At 39.7% G+C, this 22,485-nt stretch overlaps 1 protein-coding gene across 5 annotated transcripts in view; it reads left to right on the top strand.

The window, feature by feature from the left end:
- Window positions 1–22,485, top strand: part of rapgef4 (Rap guanine nucleotide exchange factor 4) — a 163,705-nt gene that overhangs the window by 91,460 nt on the left and 49,760 nt on the right. For 2 of the 5 annotated variants that reach the window (XM_002934617.4, XM_031893353.1), the window contains 7 exons: window positions 2,364–2,433; window positions 6,222–6,283; window positions 11,557–11,610; window positions 12,731–12,837; window positions 17,862–17,983; window positions 19,592–19,775; window positions 20,739–20,823. In XM_002934617.4, the coding sequence (XP_002934663.3) occupies window positions 2,364–2,433; window positions 6,222–6,283; window positions 11,557–11,610; window positions 12,731–12,837; window positions 17,862–17,983; window positions 19,592–19,775; window positions 20,739–20,823 (684 nt within the window). Of the gene's footprint in view, window positions 1–2,363; window positions 2,434–6,221; window positions 6,284–11,556; window positions 11,638–12,730; window positions 12,838–17,861; window positions 17,984–19,591; window positions 19,776–20,738; window positions 20,824–22,485 lie in introns of all 5 variants that reach the window. The other 3 variants (XM_031893350.1, XM_031893351.1, XM_004917715.3) reach the window with 2 other exon arrangements.

Raw genomic sequence — 22,485 nt, 5'->3', positions numbered from 1 at the left:
AGTGTTGCTCTGCCCAGATGTTGCCAGACTACAACGTACCACATTCTACAGCATATTATCAAGGGTAAGGGAATGATAGGAGCTGTGGTCTAGAATCCACAGAAAGAGATTTTTAAAGCAGCATTGCATGATAAAACTTTTCTGAGTTTTCAAGTTCCAGCAGCCCAATTAATACATAAGTATTCACCAGCGGGCAGAGAATCTTAAACATCTGCCAATGGGGGTGCTGCCTACTCTGTTTACACCTGACTCTATATTCTCACTTTGATTGTTGCTAAAGGAATAGAATATAGTTTTTCTGGCTGTAGACAAACAACACTATATCCATCCAAATTTGATTACAGGCTAATGTTAGGAATAAATTACATATTACAACCAATATGTTATTTAGAGAATCCTATTGTGTCTACTTTGGAGTTCGAAGGGGATCAAATGAGTCAGTGTTATGGAAGGTGTAGGTGCCCTTTAAATTGAGTTCTTTGCTAGTAAAATACCGTTCCCCCATGATGACTTGTCTGTTGTTTATGGAGCTTTGGGATTTCTCAACTGGCACATGTGTGACTCAAAAAGCACCAGAGTTTTGGTTACCCCTTACATGACAACCTGCAATACGTAGGGAGCCAGAGAGCTGACCGTGTCACATACTGGGTAGTTCTGAAGGCAACTAAGTAAGGAACAGAAGCCAAGAGCCAACCCCAAATGCTGTACTGATTTGTTTTTTATAAAGCAAGAATCGAGTCAGCTGACATTTCTCTGCTTACACAATACTTACACAACACAATATTTTCATAATAATAATAATAATATTTTCACTAATGTGTCAGATTACATTAACAACAGATCGAGCTGTTGTTTCAAATCCATTATATCAGCAGTGTGAAAAATGCTAGAAAAAAATTATTGTATATAGCAAAAATGCTCACGTTTCCTTTAAGCCAGCTAGTTAGGTTGAAAAAAGACATGCCATCAAGTTTAACCTTAATGTCTATATATAACCTGCCTAACTGCTAGTTGATCCAGAATTAGGCAAAACCCCCATCTGAAGCCTCTAATTTGCCGCAGAGGGGAAAAACTCTCTTCCTGACTCCAAGATGGCAATCGGACCAGTCCCTGGATCAACTTGTACTAAGAGCTGTCTCCCATAAGCCTGAATCAGGGGTAGCTAGCTAGCTCATAAACCGTTGTCAGCAAAAGTCCTTTTTCTGTGCCCCATCCTGGGCCAGATACTGTACCTGTGAAGCCAAGAAGGCTCAGTTGAGTGAACTGTACTATCCTGTACTGTACAACCTTGCACTGAACGAAATATAATAAATGTGGGTACAATTTTGGTAGTTGTAATGTTATTGGGAGACTGCCGGTTAATCTGCCAAATAAGGAGAGAGGATGTATATTGAAATTTAAATGAAAAATAAGATGAATGGGGAGAGGATTGGAAGTATAAGGAGAAAGAGACAGACACAGTGTGAGCTCCGAGCATCTCCATTTTGTGAGGAGGGAAGTCCCACAAAGATCCATGTCTCACGTCAGCAGATTTGGTACAGAGCTGCAGAGAGTACAGGTGTGACTGCTACACGCAGGCAGAATGACTATATTAGCAGCAGTTGTACCTGTATAAAACAGCACTTTGTAGCATGCCCTGATTGCTTCTTATTGTGTCTGAGCCTCACAATGGATTCCAGTTGGGTTGCTTTCCCCTTGCGCTGATAAAGCTAACGTCAAACCAGGCAGGTAGCAACTCTTGTCTGTGTTTTAAAAATACTTTTTTTAAAAAAGCTGTGATGCTAAACATGACAGTTTATCAGCTCAGTGCAAGTTTCAGCCCCAGTCGTCTCCGTAAGGTGAGTTGTTGATACGAATTGAAAAGAATAGTTATGTCTAAGCTGCTTATATCTAAAGTACCTCTGAAAGGACCTGTGGCATTATCCCATTGAAAGGGATTAGATCCTCCAAAAATATCTCGGGCTGTTCATTTTCCATCTCTCAGCGTGGGATCTCATTTATTAACCTGGGTGTTAGAGGATCGCTATCACTTTTAATGATCAAGATAAGAAATTAATCCAAAACATTATCTTCCTACAAACCTATTGTAAGTACAGGGCAGATTCTCTGGATAGTGTATGGCAGCATAATACAGAACTGACATTAGGAATGGGGGTGTAACTAGGGGAGCGCTCTGGCCCCCATGTGATGCATAGCAGGCAGACAGGCAGATGGTGACAGCTGGGTACCATTGTGACAATAGCATTTCATATTAGTGCTGCCCTTTTGGTTTCTCAGTTGCTTGCCTTGCTAAATATTAATAATGGGACCTTGTCATTCTGACAAAATCTTTAAATATATATCCATGTTTTTATGTGTTGTAGAAATATCGGCAGTATATGGCTGGCTTCCTGGCTCCACCCTACGGTGTTCTGGAAACCGGATCTAATGACAGTAAGTAAAAAAGTTGCAAAGTTTTGCTTGTGATTTAGTGTAGAGAATGCATTATTGGGTTCCTCTTAAAGGGAAAACCCAAAAAAATTAATTCATATAAACTTATTGTGCACTTTTCTATTTTTAGTGGTTTCTGAGATATTTGTTTTAGACTGCTAAGGCTAGGCTTTCTGCTCAACAGCTTTCTCTGCAATTCAGACCCTGATTGACTCGGTAGCCATGAAAAAACACCTATTAACTTCCATGCATTTTGCAAACTTTTGCTGTTTTGTGATTTTTTTTGGGCAAAGCAAAATGGGACAGATTCACCCATCACTACTTAAGTCTAAAGCCTTTTATAGACAGTCTAAAACTGCTTATACATTAGAGACCACACACTAAAAATGGCAGTGCAGGTTCAGATTAATTTAGGATATTAACCAGGCAGCTTAATTTGAGGTATACATTAATACAGAGTATTAAATAATACCTTATATGTCCTGAATGCTTGTGAGGGAACATATTCCAATACAAAATGTTGCCATTTAACCATTTCTTCCTACATGGGACTGATCCTATGACATCCAATCATCATCCTTGTTTTAGCATAACTGTATCTGTCCATCTTTAGGAGAGGCTTAACTGTCTCACTGTCTCAACACAATAGCCCAAAAAGGTATCTCTCTGGTAAAAGAGATCATCCACGTCAACACAGTGTCCTAAATGGCATTTGTGTAGTTGGTGTTTCTGACAATATTTGTGACTTTCTTAGCTTCACAGTATGAATACTTTTGACAGGAAACAACAGATGGATTCCTTGTTCTGTGTAAACATTCTAAGACCCAAGCAAATAGAATGACCTCTGGACTTAATGTCTAAGATCATCCTACAGTTGCATTTGTTATGTGCCTGTGTTCTAAATCTTTGTTCTTTGATAATAGCTAGTATATAAGTGTTTATAGCATACATCTAAAACACCAATATCTACAAACCTCAGGACTGAATGATTCTGGGGACATAGAACAGAAGGATGGAACTAGGCAGGGACAGAGACCTGGAATAGGAGGCATTAATAACTGGGGCGCTGTTGTCATGGGGTTGAGTTGGGAAACTCGCGCCAGGCAGCAGTGCCCAGCAAGTTACCAGGGGTGGCAAAAAGAGCTGAAATTCTTATTTTGAAATTGGAAATTTGGCTTTTCTAGCCCTATTGTCCTCTCTGCACTAATGGTGCGGACCCCCCTTGACCCCCTCGATTGATAAAAAACAAAGTACAGGGGAAGCGAGGTGGAGTGGAATCAACTTGGAGGCTGGGTAACAGAGTGGTAATGACAAAAATCAATATATTACAGTAACTGCACGAGAAAGCAAATAGTAACTACCTCATATAAATGTGCTGTTTTTAGCAACCGCCTTGTGTCCCTTCCTTCCTGTTTGCAAAGAAAGGCTTTCTTGGATCATTAAAATAGGTTTCATTTATATGAATATATTGCACTGGCAACAAAAAAAGCTTTACATGCAATTGATCTGATCAATTTTAGCCGGACTTTTGCTTCTGTTTAACTCTAGAACACTGCAGTGCTCTGTCATTGGCTAATGTATTGCAGATAGCATCTGTATAAGTGGTGGAGGGTATGGTTTTATGGATCCATGGTCCAAATGTCTACTTTACAGCCAAAGATCATTCTCACAAGAAAGTATATCTATATCTAGGCAAGCAAGTACAAGCAAGTAGTTGCATTACCCCATATCTGTATCTTAGACCCATTTTCTTAAAATCTGTTTATTTTTTACATGGAACTAGGTATAAAAAGCAATAGTTCAACATAGGAAAATCCAGTAAGATATTAGCATGCAGAAAAAATAGTGACGATTCCAAAGAGCTTTGGTTCAGCTGAGAAAAATGCCATAGTATTGTGGCTATGTGTTTGGAAAAATGTTTGCAAATGTACAGAGGTATACAGGAAAATTAAAAAAGGGGCTCATGTATGAGATCCTGTAAACCTGTGATTGCTTACACTAGAAATGGCATACTAGGAGATATAGCCAAAGGGTTACAAAGTAGCAACATTAGCAGTCTAAGGGGCTGATTTACTAACCCACGAATCCGACCCGAATTGGAAAAGTTCCGACTTGAAAACGAACATTTTGCGACTTTTTCGTATGTTTTGCGATTTTTTCGGATTCTGTACGAATTTTTCGTTACCAATACGATTTTTGCGTAAAAACGCGAGTTTTTCGTATCCATTACGAAAGTTGCGTAAAAAGTTGCGCATTTTGCGTAGCGTTAAAACTTACGCGAAAAATGCGCAACTTTTCGCGTAAGTTTTAACGCTACGCAAAATGCGCAACTTTTTACGCAACTTTCGTAATGGATAGGAAAACTCACGTTTTTACGCAAAAATCGTATTGGATCCGAAAAATTCGTAAAGAATCCGAAAAAATCGCAAAACATACGAAAAAATCGCAAAGTACCGATCATTACGAAAAAAACGCAATCGGACTCCATTCGACCCGTTCGTGGGTAAGTAAATCAGCCCCTAAGACTAATGTCCTATGCTTCACAAATCTGATTGTTCGTGTTGTGCCTGTACCCGGAGCCATTGTGTTGGTTCAGATGCAGGCCTACAAAGCGGGATACTGTGCAAAACTGTTTGTGCATCATATTCTGCCTAGTGTGCCTACACACAGGCTGACACAGTGGCTCCAGTTGCTGGCACAACAATTTTTAAAGGGTTGGGCCATGTTCTCATCTGTGCAGGCCACACTAATGCCACACTGGGCGGATTCTGTCCTGCAGATAAGTACATTATCTGCATGCCCTGAATCCGCCCGGTATGGCATTAGCTTTAAGATGCAAATATATCTCAGAAACTGCTAAAAATAAAAGATATATGTACATTTCAAAAGTGCTTGGAGAATAGGATTGCCATCCAGCCTGCCAAGGCCGCAGCCGATATAATAAATTTACAGGCAAATTTACTTACTGGTAAATTTGTAATTGTGACCCAAGCCGGACAACTTAAACTAAATCTACCTCAATCGTACCCCTTCTCCTGTATGTATGTATAACTTTGTTTATAAAGCACTACAAGGATACGCAATACTGTGTACAATGTTACAATATACACAGTTACACAGAGGAAGAGAAGTATTATAATAAATACAATAAATTAGTATAAATTTTAAATACATGTGGTAGGAGACACAGTAGGAAAGAGGTCCCTTCCCTGTAGAGCTTACAATCTAAGTGATTGGGGAATATTGGCACAAATTGGAAGTCAAGAGTGCACAAGGTATGGTATGGGCATTGGCCCTAAAGTGCAGAACTGGACAAAATAATGTTTTAGTTATTTACCCCAGTTTGTCTAGAATCCGCTCAGGGCTCACCTATGACATAATCACTCTACCCCTTTACATCACTGCTGTGCGTGCCCTTGCATTCCCACCTGCCCAACCACCACAACCAGGCTGGTAACATTTACAAAAGGCGGCAACCCTGAGAATCATCCCAAGTTTATTTCAGCAAATGTTTGGGGTTTACGTGCCCCTTAAATCATGTAGAAATTGTAATACCATCATCAGAATGTTTCCATCTAAAAATAGCATGGCAATTACGTTTTAAGCTATACAAAGCATTTATTGTTTTCCAAAACCAGAATTAGTATATTAAAGTTGTAGAACCTTTGCAACTACATAAGTGTTGTAATTAAATCAAGGGCTGGGCTGATATCTATTTCAGTGTGTTTCCTGTCTATAATAATAAATAAATAATGAATTATTTATTTAACAAGTTATTTCTGTTTTTGTAGGGCTCTCAGACAAAGAAAATATGAATAGCGCTCTGGGACCAGGATCCAAAAACTGTAATAAGGTAAAGTCTGTGCATGGGGTTAGGAGTGAAGCTGTTAAAGAAGAGAGAATGGCTTTGAGTAAATGTGCCAGAATCTAATTGATATAAATGGATTATGTGCTAAAAAAGTGCCATAATTACATGTATTTCTCTCTCAAATATCTATGAGTTTCTTGCAGATTATTCCCACACGGGGAGATTAGTTGCCCGCGAACTGTAAAATGTAAATTGCTGGTGGGATGGCATACGCACCACTGAAATCACGCCGCCGAGTATGCCATCCCACCGGCGATTTACATTGTCGCCGGTGGGATGGCAATCCGGGGAGATTAGTCGCCTGTGAACAGGGAGTTTTGTCGCGGGCGATTAATCTCCCCGTGTGCCAGAGCCCTAATGTTTCTTTGGTGCAGTACATTATCCAGTCTGCATTGCTTGAAACTATATATTCTGCATATGTATTTTTAGTTATCATTAACAATTACCGACTTTGGTATTATTATTGCTGAAACGTTATAACTTACACAGTGCCATTATTTTTCTCTACAAGGATACTGTCTAGGATTACATGAGGCAGCACTTCTTTTCTCTTTAATAACAGGCTAAAGCCTAGCTCTATTATGTGAAGCCGATTCCTTAATGCATGCATACATTATATGCCCCCTCAGTGATGTATAAGGCTTCAAATTAATCTAATATCATTAAATATCATTTTGAGATGCCAGGGGCAGATGCTCTGCTCTAAGCTGTGGTGTTTCTGGTCCCATTAAGTCAATATACAGTACACATGGGCATTTACAGACAAATGATTTAGAAGCTGGTTCTGTTGGGTGAATCTATATGGGCACAGTGCTAGTTCCCAGATCAGGTGCTGGGTTAGTGCTCCAAAAGGTAGTCTTTTAGTTTGGTTTTAAAAAGACTGAGGGAGGATTCTCTCTGGAGGAAACCAGGGAGGGCATTCCAAATGTAAGGGGCAGCAAGGCAGAAAGGTTTATTGCATTATTCCTTATCCATAATTCCCTGTCTATTCCTCTTATCCCTTATTCTTTGTTTAATCCCTTATCCTAAATTATTCCTTTTTTATTTCCTTATCCCTTATTCACTTATCCAGATTTCCCTACATTTTCCTTTATTCCCTGTTCCTTATCACCTGTTTAATCCCTTATCTCATATTATTTCTTTATCTCTTATTTCCTTATACCTTACCTTATTTAGTCCCTTATTCCAAATTCCCTGTTTATTCCTTTATTTCCTGTTTATTACCTTATCCCTTATTCCCTGTTTAGTTCCTTACTCCAAATTCCCTGTTTATTCCCTTATCCTTTTTTTACCTGCTTGTGCGTAACAACATACAATTAAAGCCTGCGACTCCTGGTTTGGGGGGTGAGGGTTAGGTGCAGTTTCACTTCTGTCTTCTTCAAGGAGGTTTATGAGGATTGGGTGGGGGGTTGCAGGCAAAAAAGATTTCTCTATGGCATGCAGCAAGGGGCCACATCAGAAACAGACCAAAAAACACTTGCTTGTCCTTGCTCTGAAATCCCCTAGTCATTGTTATTCAATTCATGCAATATAAGCATATATATATACATATTTATATTACAGGACTGGGTGTGACACTGGGCTCTAAAGCAACATTAGTACTATATTACTTTATGTATTTATTTTTATGACTAGCAAATTGTGCCGTCAGTATTGCTTACTATGAATCCTTGAGACTAAAGCAGCAGAGATAAAGCAAGACATTTCCTGTGAAATTTTATGAACAAATCAATAATGTTATAATCATAAGGCATTTCTTTTATATTACATGGCTACAGTGTATTCCATCGTCCTGTAGAGAAACCAGCCTTTCCCATTCTCTGTGCTCTCTCGGCTCAGTCCTGCCATTTGACCCCTACATCTGTATTGTTTTATTATCATCTTCCCCATCCATTCTGATGCTGTGACTAGACAGTTATCTAGCTCATCTAAAGTGGCAGAGATTTCTTCCCAGATAGTCGTGAGAGAGGTGCCTGTACAACCAAAATTGTCATTTTACAGATATGGGATCCCATTTCCGGAAACCTGTTATGCAGAAAACTGAATTACCGAAAGTCCATTACCCATAGAGCCCATTTTAGAGGGGTTGTTCACCTATAAATTAACTTTTAGTATGATGCAGAGGGCGATATTTTTTCATTGTATGTGTTTTTTTTTTAAAAATTATTTAGCTTTGTTCAGCAGCTCTCCAGTTTGGAATTTCTTCAGCTATCTGGTTGCTAGGATCCAAATTACCCTAGCAACCAGGCAGTGCTTTGAGTGAGAGACTGATATATTTATAGGAGAGGACCTGAATAGAAAAATAAGTAATAAAAAGTAACAATAAAATTGTAGCCTCAAAGCAATAGTTTATGGGCTGCTGGGGTCAGTGATCCCCATGTGGAAGCTTGAAAAAGTCAGGAGAAGAAGGCAAATTATTCAAAACCTATAAAAAATAAAACATGAAGAGATCTTAAAAGTTGTTAAGATCTGGCCATTCTATAACATATTAAAAGTTAACTTGAAGGTGAACCATCCCTTCAAGCAAATAATTCTAATTTGCAAAAATGATTTCCTTTTGCTCTGTAATAATATCCTTAAAGGGAAACGAAAGGTAAAGTCACTTGGGGGTGCCAAAATGTTAGGCACCCCCAAGTGACTTTAACCGCTTACCTCGTACCCCGGGCTGGTGCCCCTGTTGGGAGAAAACAGCACCAGCCCGGGGCACCTGGAGCGGATCGTTTCCGTGTTCTGGCTTCCTTTTCCGGAATGCCAGCGGTGGGCGCATGCGCAGTAGAGTGAAAAGCCGACTTTAATGTTTAAGTTCGGCTTTTCACTCTACTGCGCATGCGCGCGCAGCGAAACAGAAGGTAGGAAGCGCCGGCAGCTACCCCGGGCTGGTGCTGTTCCCTCCTCACAGGGGCACCAGCCCGGGGTAAAAGGTAGGTGGTCAAAGTCACTTGGGGGTGCCTAACATTTTGGCATAATCCATCTTCACAAAATTGCCATGGTCCCTTACATAAATTAAAACTAAATGGAAGATATAAGTAGGGTATATTTTCATCAATATATAAACAGGAAGAATCAAAGCATCCAAGTGTTGCCATCATAACTATTGACCTGATGTTCCACTGTTTGCAAAAAGCAACAATAAATAAATAAGAATCACACTGGTGTGCATGTGACCATGTTTCCTGGTAGGTACTATTGAACTGCAATAGAAATTTCCATACAACCCAGGGTTAGATATTATTGCATCCAGGCCTGGACTCAAAATAGGCCCTGGCATTTCATAGATGGCCCAAACAGCCCTCCACTAGCCTAATAAATAGTAACGCTTCTTAGAGCAGCCCCTTTGGCATTTGCCAATTCCTAGTGCCTGATTCCATTTCTTGGTTGTAACAACAAAATAACTGTGTATATTGGTGGTAGGGTTGCCACCTTTTTGTGGCCGTAGATCTGGATAGGAGGTTGGGACATCACGGGGTGTCACAGTGTTATCCAATTGTAGTTATCCAATTAGCACATTTTTGTACACAGAGAGAGGTGTCAAGTCGTATAATCTACCTTTTCTCAGTGGGTGTTAGTACTCAGCACAGTTCAGCAGCAGCACTGAACACTATTACCCTTATAATCCTTCTTGCAAATCACATGGGGTATAATGATTGCAATAGATTTTTTCTGTCCTGAAATAAATTGTTCCATTAACTCAAGGCATCAATAATAAATTGGCCCAACTGTTTTAATTGGACAGGGACACCCTTGCATGTTTATATTATATTTATGTAATTTATTGTGTCTCGTGTGTTAGTGAAAGGACATTCATTTATGTTCATTCTGTATATAACACTGAAGCTCTTTATCATTCCTTAGATTAGGGACTGTGAGTGCCAGGGTTACTCCTCTTCTTATTTCCTTGCAATGCTAATTTCATACAGTATTAGGAGCTGGGGCACCTCCCTACATATAGGGGTACAGATTGAAAAGGATTGTGATCAGTATTTCTTAGTTCTTCCAAAGGTTATATCCTTCCCATAGATTCTGGGAATAAGCTACACAAGCCGCATTGCTAACCTCTTTAGATGGAACACTAAAGCAACCAGGAAAAACATATTTTCCAATAATCCAGTAAAGCATACAGCAAAATAAATACACATTATTACTACCCAGAGGCAGACCAAGTAGTATTGCCACCGGGCCATGGATGTTGTACTTTTTTGGCTCAAACTCCTCTATAAGATGCAACATTTAATGAGGCTCCCCTTACCTTACAGATATAGGAATACAATGCTGTATTAGCCATTTCCCTGTTGTTCCAATAATACCAATGCACAATCCCCTTTCTAAAAAAGTTGGGACACTGAAAAATATTTGCAAACACAAATGTTTTATCCTGAAAAGTCACCCAAACTCTTCTGCAACCTGGGCTTCCAATAGAATTCATGAGCGCATGAAGTCCTTCTCTCCAGATCTCACGATAATGAGCCCCTAGCCAGTGCTCTGTGCATCCTGGGTGGCCAGCCCAGTATTCATAAAAATATGTGTATTGGGTTAGTAAGCAAATGTTAGAAAGATGTGCTATAATGATTTATATTATGATGTAAACCTTATAGATGTTTTTCATTTTCAGCTTTGTCCTAGGTTTTGCTAACTCTGTTTGGGCATATTTATGACCAAGTTCTTCAATAAAAAAGTTAAAATTATGTATAATATAGTTTTCCTGCCATTAGGTCTGGACAAAAACATTCTTACAACTGGCAAGAAATTCGGTTGGTAAATATAAATCCCAGGCAGCCATTCTCCCAGTGTAAGCCTGAGGCTGTCGGACTCCGACAGCATCTAAATTGAATGCATTAGATGACCATCATTTTGTTGGGGGAAATATACTTTGGGCTCTTTAAAAACGGAAGAATAAAGATAATTATTTTGCAAAACAAATTTAAAAGAGAGGGCAGAATTCTGATTATTTGTTTTTGCTTACAGTATATTTAAATATAATATGATTTCGGATTCCATTCACAGCGGAAAATTCCACATTAGCCCTAACCTTTATTTTACTTTCCTTTCTTTCCTTTAATGCATAATTTAAGAAGGTTAATGCTTTGGCCAGTTTTCTTGCTTTTAAGATTCTGTTAAACCACACTTTCTTTTCCGCTTATTTAATTCCATTTAGATTTACTAGTTGCTTTATGTTTTCGTTTGCTCAATTCTAATGTTTTTTTTATTTGTTTGTTTTCATGTTTGTTTCTGTTTTACTTTGGTTCCGTCTTATTTTTCAGACCCCACTCATTGAAAATCAAATCCCGATACGTCCAGCTAAAACCATTACAGAGGTAATGGGATTTCGCCAAGTGGTGAAGGTGCATAATGATTTGAAAGCGATTTTTTTTAACAACAAGAAAACCCCAAAAACTGCCTTTAGTCCAGGCCACACTGGGTGGGTGATTCTTCCTTAGTGCAAAGCCAAGGGATCCCAATGAAATGAAGCCAAGATCCCCCTCTGAGCCCTTTACTGGCATCAGCTTATGGTTATTACTTGCTGGATCTTGCAATTGTTTATCAACCCAAAAAGTCAAGTTCAGCTTTAGCCATACAGTGATGTAAAAAAACAAGGCCTAAGTAGGCTTGGGTGGTTTAGGAACAATGTCAGTGTTTTGCAATGGCTGGTCAAAGTCCTGAACTCAATTTATTTCAGAGACTTAAATTGTGCCATGCCCACCTCATAAATGAATACTGAAATACAAACTGAGACACTGAGATGTCATCTTGGAGCAGATCTTTTGGATATACATATAAATAACTTTTGGACTTTTAATATTCGATAGGTTAACAGTGATCCCCAATCAGTGACTTGTGAGCAACACATTGCTCCCCAAACCCTTTGATGTTGCTCCCATGGACCTCAAAGCAGATTCTTATTTTTAAATTTCTGGCTTGGAGTCAAGTTTTAGTTGTATAAAAACTCAGTATATTGCCAAACAGAGTCTCCTGTAGGCTGCCAGTTCACATAGGTGATACCAAACAGCCAATCATAGCTATAATTTGGTAACCCAGGGACTGTTTTCATGCTTGTATTGCTCCCCAACACTTTTTCCATTTGAATGTGGCTCACACGTATAAAAGGTTGGGTATTTACCAAGCAAAAGCACATAGTACATCAGCCACTATATTTTATATATTTTACAAAATGTACAGTTTTACAGTGGTGTGACTAGGAGGTACCAGGTCCCAAAAACCTTGGGGAAGTTGAATTCTTTCAAAAATGTATAATGAAATCTAACAATAGTCAAGGCCCTGCTTGGCCTGCTATACTCTTGTTCCCCACCAGATACTGCTCCCCTATAGTTATACCTTTGCTTTTCCTTGACAGGTAACTTTTCCTGCCTCAGTGCTTTGTGTCACATTCGAAAGTTTCTTACATTAAAATAATTGTATATTTTTCATACACCGCAGGTTCCATCAGAAAGAATACTCAGGGCTGGAAAGACTTTGCGTAATGCCATCCTTACTCGGGCGCCCCACATGATTAGGGATCGAAAGTATCATCTGAAAACATACAGGTGAGTAGCCTGCAAGATAAGCAATATAAGCCTTCTTAGGATCGAGATGAGTGATGTACTTAGCTGGAAACCCCTTTTCAAGAAAGCTCTAAATTACAGAAAGACCATCTCACTTAGAGGCAATTTTAATCAAATTTGAATGTTTAAAATGTTTTTCCATTTCTCTGTAATAAAAAACTGTATTTTGTGCTTGATCCCAACTAGGATATAATTAATCCGTATTAGGGCAAAACAATCCTATTAGTTGTATTTAATGTTTAAATAATGTTTTAGTAGACAAAGTATGAAGATTACAGAATTACAGAGAGACCCATTATCTGGAAAACCCCAGCTCCCAAGCATTCTGGATAACAAGTCCCATACCTGTATTTTATTTAGGGGTTTCTGAGTATCGCTGCATTAATGGCTAAGTATTATACAGGTAAGGGATTCAATATCCAGAAACCCATTATCCAGAAAGTTCCCAAGTTAGTTCTCTGACCTGGAAGAAAGTGAACCACTAAACGGAGAGGTTCCCCTCTATTATTTATTTTGTTTGTTTAATTTGAATTACAGGATTTGCAGGGCATAGCTCAGGTATCCTCAAACTACAGTCCGCAGGCCAGATCTGCCCCCCAAGGGTAATTTACCCAGCCCCCTCTGCATCCTCAACCCTGGCAGTGGGGAGCGGGGAAGCTGGGAGAGCGAGAGAATGCATTGGGGAGCGGGGAAGCTGGGAGAGGGAGGATGGACAGAGCGGGGGAGCTGGGAGAGAGAGAGAGGATGCAGTGGGGAGCGGGGAAGCTGGGAGAGGGAGGATGGACAGAGCGGGGGAGCTGGGAGAGAGAGAGAGGATGCATTGGGGAGCAGGGAAGCTGGGAGAGGGAGGATGGACAGAGAGGGGGAGCTGGGAGAGAGAGAGGATGCAGTGGGGAGCAGGGAAGCAGGGAGAGGGAGGATGGACAGAGAGGGGGAGCTGGGAAAGATAGAGGATGCAGTGGGGAGCAGGGAAGCAGGGAGAGGGAGGATGGACAGAGCGGGGGTGCTGGAAGAGAGAGAGGATGCAGTGGGGAGCGGGGAAGCTGGTAGAGAGAGAGGATGCAGTGGGGAGTGGGAGGGGGAGTGAGGAAGCTGGGAGAGGGAGGATGGACAGAGCGGGGGAGCTGGGAGAGAGAGAGAGGATGCAGTGGGGAGCGGGAGGGGGGAGCGGGGAAGCTGGGAGAGGGAGGATGGACAGAGCGGGGGTGCTGGGAGAGAGAGAGGATGCAGTGGGGAGTGGGAGGACACAGAAGGGGGGTGGGGTTTGACCCCACAGGAGGGAGGGCGGACTATAGTTTGAGGACTATAGTCTGGCCCCCCCAACAGTCTGAGGGACCATGAACTGGCCCCCTGCTTAAAAAGTTTGAGGACCCCTCGCATAGCTCATTGAGTCTCAGAGGTTGCCATTATTTGTAAATACAGGCAACTCTCAGCCTGTAAAATTGCATTTCTAGCTTGAAAAATAGCCTTACCAGATCAGAAAGCGCTCATCTGACAACACTGCCCTTCTGTAAACCACATCATTATGTCAGGAGTCCCTGAAGCCCTTTTGGTCCCTTTGGCAATGAGAGGAAAATCACTCTGTAGATCCAGTTACTGCAGGAAAAAGACTATTTTCTATAAAAGCGACAGCAATCTTCTGTGAGTAATGCTACAAATGAGTTCTACCTCACTGAGTCTGCGAAACGTTCCCTATAAACGGCAACATTTCTATTTGAGAATCGCATAATCCATTTTTCCATAAAAAATTGAAATATTCTTCCCCCTTGCCAGTTCCCATTTGTCTTCACGGTTGCTTACACACCACATTTTGTCAGCGAGTTTCTGTGTAATCCAACTGTTCGCTAGCTTTACAACTGGCGCCTGCGGCATACAGCAAATCTGCTAAACCACAACTGGCAGCTTTGCTTCGGGGGATCATGGTAGTTGTAGTTTAATGGAAGAAGACTGGTCTAATGTTCATAGTGTGAATCATGGTGTCAAGTGATCCAGTCAATTACTCACAGCAATAAGACATAGAGAATAGAGAAAAATGCTTGTACCGTACTGGAAACTCTAAGCCCACAATTAGCCAATACTTGAATACTCTTTGACACTACATTTACTAGAAGTGGGCAAATTGTCCCAGTGCATTGACCCATAGCAGCCAATTAACTATCATCAGTTTAATGCAGGCAGTATCATGTTCAGTTGCCAGTGGTTACTGCACTGGGGCAAAGCTGCTAGCGTTAATAAATGACTCTTGGATGCAAATGTACTAAAACCCTCTTTTATTTTATATTTAAAAATAAAAATAAATTTTCCATGAATGTCTGACATTTATCAAAATATTGCAAATGAAAAAGTTGTGAAAACTTGTCACATGATACCTGATTTTCCAGGGATGGGAAGCGACATCTGCCTTTGACTTCTACATTATCTCATCAAGTTTTAGATGGTGAATTGTCGCATTGTTTTTGTATAGTAAATCTCGGCAAGTTTTAGTGCTAAAAAATCCAAATCGGAATATAAAAATAAATCCGATCATTAGTAAATGGCCCCCTAAGTTGATAATATTGGCATCCTCTAAATGTTTTTCATATTTACATGTCATCCTTATCTACATACTGTACCACCCTACATATTTTGGCATTTTCCATATAACGTGACAGAGCAATTTACTATGAAATCACCACTTTCCTTTTGTTTTTATTTCTATTGTACCGTTATTATTGTTAGTAATACCAGAACAGCCATAGTGATTGCATGTCATCTATATGCAGTCACTCTGCAGTCAGTGCAGCCCTGCTTAGTGCATTTATTAGCAGTGGCTCTGATTTCTCAAACTGGTTCAGATTCCATCTTGAACAGGATTCAGTTCAAGATTCTCGTACTCACCTACAAAGCACTTACTGGTGCCGCACCACTCTATTTAACCACCCTAGTCCCCAAGTACACCCCCACACATAACCTTCCCTCTACACATGACCTCCTCTCCTCCTCACTCATCACCTCCTCTCACTCTCGCATCCAGGACTTCTTACAAGTTGCACCCATCCTCTGGAACACTCTTCCCTGTCCAATTAGGCACTACCAGACTCTCCAAGCCTTCAAACAGTCTCTTAAAACTCACCTTTTCATTCAAGCCTATAACCCTCAGAAATGAGATTACCAACTGAGCACCCCCTAATCTTCCCATAAACACTCACTAACCACTGGCTTTCACCTCTCACTCCGCACTCACTGTCACTTTACACACCTACATGAACTCTAACACCAGGCTAGTTACCCTGACCTTATGTCTCAGCCCTCCCTTTTAGAATGTAAGCAGGGCCCTTCCCCCTAGTGTCTCTGAACCTCATGCAAATGTAACTGCAAACCATTTTTGTGAATTGTTTATATGTACATGCTAACTGTTATGTCTTTTGTACCCCTCTATTCTGTAAAGCGCTACGTAAATTGATGGTGCTATATAAATAATAATAATAATAATTCAATACAATGAGAAAAAATATATGTCCTAATTCATTTCCAGATTTTCCCCATTAATTTTTAATGGGCGATAAAAAATGAGATAAAGTTTTCAAATTAAATCTGGTCCTTACCATGGAAACAGATTTATCAACATTCTGATTTTTGTGGTTTTAGAGGTTTTTGAAACCAACAATTAACTCATTTCTACTAAAACTACAAATGTCTAGCCGTTTATCAAAAGATCTGAATTGAAAAAGCACAAATGAATTAAAATATGGAACGGAAATAAAAAAAGAACACAAAAACCTCACATTTTTTGTAGTTTTGTAAAAACAAGACCTCAACAGCTTTTAGATGGATATTTTTATATTTGCATGTTTTTGTGCTTTTGACACATAATAAATGATCAAAAATTCAAATTTGTTTTACAAGAAAAACTAAAGCTTTAGCACAGAAAAGCACGAATCATTGAAAAAAATACAGATGTTAATAAATTGCGCCCTTATTAATGTATCTCTCCTAAACCTAATATATTTATTTCTAACAGAAAAGATTAATACACATAATAAGAATAATAATCTCACTTGGCTTTCATACTACCCACTGGGCCTAAAAAGCAGACAGAATGGGAAAACTGATTAAAGCTGACCAAACACCGACTAATGTTCCACTTATGTAGCTCAGTTACATCATGACGATGTTGGTTGATGTCTCTATTCATGTGCCCCTAGGGGTTATTAGCTAAACAGGTATCCAACAAATGCGCAGTTGTTCAGAACTTGCATTGGGCACCCAACACATGAAACTTGCCAATTTTTAGGAACTGAATTGAATAACTTGTTCATCACATATATAAGCAATGACAAATGCACCTTCCCACAGCCCTCAGCAAAACTATTTGCTCCCTCTACCACATGTGACCCATAATTCAGGGGGAGCGGGGGTGATGTGAGTCTTCACTGGGCCTTATCTCTGCCCGGCATCCCCTGTGGGGTCTGCTTCACATATTGTTCTACCACTGTATGCTCCACCTTAACCATTATGGCTTCATGCATAGTGTTCACTTTTCCAACTAATTCCAACCCAACCAAGGTACCTAGGGGTGAATATAATAAAAGTCAGTAACAGAAAAAACAATGGGTAATGCAAATTATTTTTTAAATTCCTCAAAATTATTCTAGCTTACTCAGATTGGAATAGCACATAAGTGGATAGGGATGTAAGTGCTATTAGTGTTGAAGATTTGGTGCAGTATAATAGCAACACACTTATCAAGCTTTAGTTTTCAAGTCGAGTTCAGGCTTTTATTTTTATTAGAACAAACACACATTAAAACAGCCCATTTATACAGCATTGTGTGTTTTATTTTCATCATTCCAGATATATTTCTGCTCCTTTCTTATTTAGGGTTGAGGACAGTAAATTGATTTCAGGCTGCTGGTATTTATCCTTTCTCTGAGCTCTAGGTGGGAAGTTTCCTCTGTTGAAATTACTAAGAATGTCCTGACATGCTGAATTCTTGCAATTGTTGTCTCTTTCTGCGTCTTTTCCAGGCAGTGCTGTGTGGGAACTGAACTTGTTGACTGGCTTATGCAGCAAAGCTCATGCGTTCATTCTCGGACGCAAGCAGTGGGAATGTGGCAGGTGTTGCTCGAAGATGGAGTCCTAAACCATGGTAAGAAATATTCTGTAGCCTGATAATATAATAGCCTTTATTGAAAGGAAACATAAAACCTTGCCCTTCTGCAACCTGGCTCTCTAAAGTAGGGTCCCACATTTAATTACACATGCATGTTGATTCTCCAATGACACTACATCTTGCAATCTCGCACATAATATAATTACCATTTTGTTTGTACTTGACAATATTACACTGTAATCAAACATCAGTAGGGGGGATAGAGTTAGGTTTGGAGCTAGAAACAATGGGGCAGAATTAATTGAGATAAAGGTTTATGATGTGAAAGTGCATGAATGAGATTAAATTTGAGATACAATTCAGTTTACAGTTTATCACGTGAAAAAAATGCAACCTATGGGAAAACACTGGACCTGAATTAGGAAAAACACTGGAGCTGAATTAGGGTAAAAGGGGGGAAAATAATTTTGACTAAAACCCCAAGTAATATTATTAAAACAGCCTTGTATAAAGAGCATGAATGGAAAAATCAACGAAAAGGATCCAAAAACCTTAAAATCCTCTTTGTGTAAGAATTTTTGTATTAATGAAAGTATCTGCAGAAAACCTCTAAGGGTGGTTGCACACAGGGAGATTAGTGGGTAATCTCGGATACCACGGATGACTAATCTCCCAGAAATGACTTTCCACTGGTAATAAAGTGAATCGCCAGTGGAAAGGCAAACACTTCGTTTTTGCAAAAGTCGCCCAAACAGTTAAAAAAAACTGGTGCAGTTTGCCATTTTTATGGATTGGCACCCTGTCCTGCCTTCATCAATGTTAATAACACTGGACTACAATGGTCGTAATTCTCTACTACCCTTTGCACACTTAGGGGCAGATTTACTAATGCACGAAAGGGACCGAAAGCGGCCAAACGCATTTTTTTCGTAATGATCGGTATTTTCGCGACTTTTTTGTTGCCGTTGCGACTTCTTTGTATGTCCTGCGTTTTTTTCCTCACCGTTACGACTTTATCATATATTTTCCGCAACTTTTTCGTCGCCATCGTGGAAAAATCGGATTGGTTTTTCCGCCGTTTACAATTGCTCAATACGAAAAAATTGCGATGGCGACGAAAAAGTTGCGCAAAATACGATAAAGTCGTGACAGCGACAAAAAAATCGCGCAAAATGTGACGGTGACGAAAAAGTCGCCAAATTTACGTTTCCAATCCGATTTTTTCCCATTCGGGATTCGAATTCGTGGATTAGTAAATGTGCCCCTTAGAATTCCTTTCCACGTTCATGTTCCCCACATTTCAGTCTGCACATTGGGCCGAACAAAATGCTGTTAAAACATAATTCCTGGCATAGTGTATAATCCCCTGCTGTCCTGTATGGGCTTATACATAGCCAGCTGGTGTCATGTCTTGGTGACGGGGGGATGCAGTCCAGAAACAAGTGCAATATCTATGCCAGGGCATACAGGAGCTTGTATTTAGCATTTATTTATATTTAACATATATAATACACACAAACACACGCACAGCCATAGTGTATTAAGATTTATTTGACTATACTAGGAGCTGGTGAGATATTGTTTTTTTACCAAACTGCAAGAGATGATAAAGAGATGTCACTGTATTTGTGCGTTTGCCCCTAGTGGACCAGGAATATTACTTCCAAGACAAATACCTGTTTTATCGGTTTCTTGACGATGAACACGAGGATGCACCGATGCCAACAGAGGAGGAGAAGAAAGAGAGCGACGAGGAGCTGCAGGATACGTTGCTCTTACTCTCGCAGATAGGACCCGATGCACACATGAGAATGATTCTGAGAAAACCGTGAGTCTTCATCCTTTCTTCTTGTTACCCATTCAAAGGTAAATTGGGAAGAAATGTAATAACAGGCCCAGAGCATGTTCCAGCTGTAGCGACCAATCAGCAGTTAGCCTTTATTGTCATTTTTTTATGCTTGAATGTAAACATCTGATTGGTATGGACTATGAGATCAGCAATATTGTGAATGCTATTACATTGCCCCTATAGTCTTTAATATAATAGTTCACTTTTTCAGTTTGTCTTTATTTTCTCTAAATGGTTTTTAATTATTTGCCTGGGGGTCACTGACACCAGCAGCCAAAAAACTATTGCTCTGTGAGGCTATAACTTTATTGTTATTGTTACATTTCCCGAATTCCTTGCGAGGCAACTCTGGGCGACATCGGAAAACCAAAGCGACGCATATGCCACCCCACTGCCAATTTACATTCTTTGCCGGCAGGATGGCATTTCGGGGAGATTAGTCGAAGATTTATCGCGGGCGACTAATCTCCCCGTTTGTCACCTCCATAAGGGTGAAGACACATGGGGCTACTTAGTAGCAGCTACTTGTCACTGCTACTAAACGCCAGAAAATACCCTGCCACTAGCTGCTACTAGCTTTGTGTGTCTTCACCCTAAAAGTTGTGTGTTTGCTACAGAAACACTACTATAGTTTAAATAATAAGCTGCTGTGTAGCCATGGGGGCAACCATTCAAGCTGGAAAAAGGAGAAAAGGCACAAGGTTACATAGCAGATAACAGATAAGCTCTGTAGAATACAATAGTTTATCTGTCAGCTATGTGCCTGTGCCTTTTCTCCTTTGAATGGCTGCCTCCATGGCTACACAGCAGCTTATTTATATAAACTATAGTAGGGTTTCTGAGGCAAACACACCAGCTGTACCAGTGCAGGGCAGCAGTACATTATATTCTAATTACTTTTATACACTTTCATTTTATATTGTGTGTTTTTTGTTTTTTCAGACCGGGTCAGAGGAGTGCAGATGACTTAGAAATTATTTTTGAAGAACTTATTCACATTAAAGCCTTATCTCACTTATCAACAACAGTAAGTCCATTTCTTGAATTGCATTGCATTTTAAAAAAAAAAGTCTTTCAATCAAGGCGATCAACTTGAGGTTAAAAAAGTAGCACAACCTGTATTGTATTGTATTTCTGTTTTTATTATCCCCCCCTTTTTTTGTCTTTATTATCTTTATCATGCTGTCAAAAAAGGTAAATTAAACTGGTAAACAGGTAAAGGATCTGTTATCCAGAAAACTCAGAATTACAGGAAGGCAATCTCTCATAGACTCTATTTTAATCAAATAATTCACATTTTTTAAAAACCGCACCTCTCCCAATCAAGATAAAATGAATCCTTATTGGAGGCAAAATAATCCTATTGGGTTTATTTAATGTTTAAATGATTTTTTTTAGTAGATTTAAGGTATGGAGATCCAAATGATAGAAAGACTTCTTAACTGGAAAACCCCAGGGCATTCTAGATAACAGGTCCCATACCTGTATTTAGAAAAATAATCAGTAAGAATAATTGTGATTGAAGATAAAAATCCCTGGGCAAAAATAACACCATTAATTAAGTGTGAAACTAAAAATGTATAATTTTGGCCTTTAGTAAACAGACCATGGGCCTGATTCACTAAAGGGCGATAAAACGTGCGCTATTCTTATTGTGCGCTAAAATTTTTACCGCCGCTTAATTTTGGCGATTTTTCGCACGATTCACTATAAGCATACTCGCGCTTTTTTACGCGCGATATTGCAAGCGTTATTTAACTCGCGAAAGACTATTTCAATGCGGTATTTGCCTGTACATGCACTAAATTACGCGAATAATCGCCGAATATGAATGGTAGCATAGAAATAGTGTATAAAAATTGTCGAAGCATATAAATGGTGTATATAAATATTAGCCACATATAAATAGTAGATGCTTATAAATAGTAGTCACTAGTGATGAGCAAATGTGTTCTGGTTTCTTTAGTGAAAAATTAGCAAATCTTTCGAAAGATCCCCGAAACGGCAAAAATGTTGTGCGGGCAAAAAAATTGTTGCCCGTGACTATTATTTTTTGACACTTGTATCAATTTGTGGATGTGCGGTGAATTTTTGCGTGGCGAATTTTTTCATGCGTTTTGCCATTGGCGGATTGTTTTGCGAAACGCATGAAAAAATCCGCCGCGAAAAAATTCAACGCGCGTCCAAAAATTCGCTGCGAATCCATGCCTGCCGAAACATTTCATCACTTGTAGCCAAATAGAAATAGTTGCGCAAATGAACGCACGCCATGTTAGCCATACACGCCAATACTTGCGGAAAATTACTGTATTAAAAATGAACATTTCGCTGCAAACTGGCGGCTGCGTCACTCTGGGGGAAACACAGACTTGAATAAATAACACTGTAAGTCCATATTTTATTGCAAAAAATCATTTACTGTACTTTTGTATAATTTTTCGCCTGCCTGTAGTAGGTGTTAATTTTCGTATAGCCGAATGCGATATTTAGCGCGCAAAAGTTATAGTGAATCATGCGATCGTATTCTTTTCAGCGCGGAAATTAACGCAAAACGGTAAAACTAGTGCGAGAAATACCCCATGCGAAAATGGCGATTTTTCGCACGCGATAATACTATGGTGAATCGCGCGCAAGTTATTTTGCGGTTTTTAACGCGAAAAAGCGTGCAATAATTTTTATCGCCCTTTAG

Source organism: Xenopus tropicalis, chromosome 9 (assembly GCF_000004195.4).
Source record: "Xenopus tropicalis strain Nigerian chromosome 9, UCB_Xtro_10.0, whole genome shotgun sequence".
Taxonomy (NCBI): Eukaryota; Metazoa; Chordata; class Amphibia; order Anura; family Pipidae; genus Xenopus; species Xenopus tropicalis.
This window is presented reverse-complemented; position numbering and strand designations above follow the sequence as displayed.